This window comes from Fibroporia radiculosa (genome assembly GCF_000313525.1).
Source record: "Fibroporia radiculosa TFFH 294 genomic supercontigs, scaffold96688, whole genome shotgun sequence".
Taxonomy (NCBI): Eukaryota; Fungi; Basidiomycota; class Agaricomycetes; order Polyporales; family Fibroporiaceae; genus Fibroporia; species Fibroporia radiculosa.
Window position 1 is genome coordinate 1 of NW_012133157.1, and position 2,379 is coordinate 2,379.

General features: G+C 46.6%; 1 protein-coding gene across 1 annotated transcript; it reads right to left on the minus strand.

Annotated features, from left to right (window-relative positions):
- Positions 1-1,726: 1,726 nt before the first annotated feature.
- FIBRA_09607 (uncharacterized protein) lies at positions 1,727-2,279 on the minus strand (the record flags this gene model as incomplete). Its single annotated transcript, XM_012321891.1, has 2 exons — positions 1,727-2,046; positions 2,165-2,279. The coding sequence occupies 2 exons, from the start codon at positions 2,277-2,279 to the stop codon at positions 1,727-1,729; spliced, it is 435 nt and encodes a 144-aa protein (XP_012177281.1).
- Between the last annotated feature and the right edge of the window lie 100 nt (positions 2,280-2,379).

A 2,379-nucleotide genomic window follows, 5' to 3' on the forward strand; every position in this document is an offset into this window, starting at 1 on the left:
TGTATGTAGGGAACAAGAGGACAAAACTAAAGTACAGTAGCAAAAGCAGTACTACTTAAATAGGGCAAGGCAAATAGGGTTTAATAAGTATGAAACACTGAGTTGGATCAGTGATGTATATGAAACAGTTTTCACTGGGTTGTATCATTGATGAGGATGAAACATGATAGAGATGAAATGTGATGTGAGTGAAACATGATATAGGTGAAACACAATAGATATGAAACACTGATGTAGATGAACCACATCAATTATGAGATCAGTTGTACAGTTACAGGGTCAATGACAAATAGTTAGGAAAAGAAAGAGAACCCCCCTCCGACGCTGTAACACATAACCAATGCCAGCACTCACTTTGAAGATGACCTTCGATCTCGCATTTGGTACAGAAGCAAAGGCAACAGGGCATAGTGCCAGAAGGAGGGGTGATAATGGAAAACTTGTGGTGCTCAAGGTGTTCTTCTAAGTTGGCAGCTTTGAGACGTGTTCAACATTGACTCATTTCTTCCTCTGTGCGAAGAAGTTCTGCCCCTATAGATTGTTGTGTGGCAAGAAGTAGGTCAATCTTCATGTCAATGGCTCTAAACCGATCCACTTCATCAGTCACTCCTGGGTCCTTGATATCTTGAAGTGATGCCCAAAGGCTCTCTAATAGATTGTCATCTCACATCAACAAGTACTCCCAAGTGTCCTCCCATTCTTTGTCCGAAGTGTTCCAGTTCCCTATGGGCTTGGCAGTACACAATGCTGCTGCAGCAGTAGTTGACACCTGTCATAGTCCAAATGCAGGATTGCCATCAATAGGAACACCCATGGGAGGTCAAGTGACAAAGTTAGAGTATGCTCCAGGAAAGTGGGGTAGAACCTGTTCCAAGGGATCAATGTCTTGTACAGGGGTCGAGGTGTTGAAAAAATGGATCGCCAGGACCTGGTAACATCATTTGAGGGTCATTGAATCATGTTGTTGCTATAGATCACAAACTCCTGTGGGTCGCTGCTGTATCCTTCTGATACCATAATATACTTGCTGACATTGGCTAGGAGTTGAAGGTTGGGAGCATGGTCAAGACTTCCATTGTCAGAGATGTCAAAAGCGAGAGGTGGCATACTAGGAGAATCAGTAGATGTAGCAGGGGGGCTATCAGGGTTTGAGGAGGACAAGGTATTCATAGGCGATGAGGATGGGAAGACCTGTGCAGGGGCAACATGGTAAGATCTGGTCAATGCTTCTGAGGTATTGTGAGGGATCTCCAGGGGTCCAGGGAACTGGTGGAGAACTATGGTGTAACAGTTGGAAGAGTCCAGGGGTCCTGAAATAAGGAATGGATGGCAGGTGACATTTGGTAGGGGTGTAAATGGATAGCAGAAGCCTCCATCTAGAAATTCTAGCAAAGAGTCATCAGATTCTTGCTAAGAAGGGAAACTTAAGATAGGCCAAATAGGGACTGGCATCTCTGTTATTCCAGCCGTGAAATGCTCTTCTAGTGCCTGGAGGTGGGAAGGGTAAGGGGTTGGCGCTCTTTGGGGTCCAACTGTCAGAGAATTGTCATGCCTAGGAGCCAAAGGGCGACAATGCGGATCCAGGTTAGGAGTAGCATTGTTGTTTCTAGTGCGAGTGTTGCGCTCAGCAGGCATAAGGAAAAGCCAAAAAAGGATTTTTCTTGAAAATGCAAAGCACAGAATACAAAAGGAACCCAGTACTACAGACAAAATAAGACCCCAGACCCTAATCTTGATGCTCCCTAATGTACTCAAAGTATACTTGAGTTGGGTTGTTGCTGTCCCAATTGGCAGCAATGATGGGGAGAGTGGTTGTGGTATGGGGGAGGGGGCACTGTGCAGTGGCAGCGATGTTGAATGCCCACTGGTGTTCCCGTTCAAGGTGCTTGATGATGAGATGAAGGGAGAGGGAGACAATGAGGGCAAGGGCGAGGATGCTGAGGAGGGTGGTTAGGAAGAAGCCCAGTAGGGCAAGGAGCAGGAGTTGGGGATGCTCATCGACCACAGTGAGGGTGACAGTGGCAAGGGGGGTGACTTGGTTCACCACTGAGAAGATCAGTAAAGGGGATCGGGGTTAGTTAAACTGGGGACGTTACTTGTGCGCCGTTATCAGCCCAGTTGAGAGCTTGTTTGGCGATGGGGGTGGTGACAGGAGTGGTGTTACGTTCAAGGTGGATCTTGAAGATATAGGTCTCCTTGAGGAAGAAGACAGTGAGAGTGATGAGGAGGATGAGTAGGGTGATGAGGAACCAGGTGATGAAGAGGAGTGTGATGAGCATGGTGGTGGATGCCATTGAGGATGAGAATGAATGATGGTTCTTATAAGGAATCATCCTTTGTTTGGTTGCAGGAAGTCTGCCAAAGCATCTTTGGCATGTG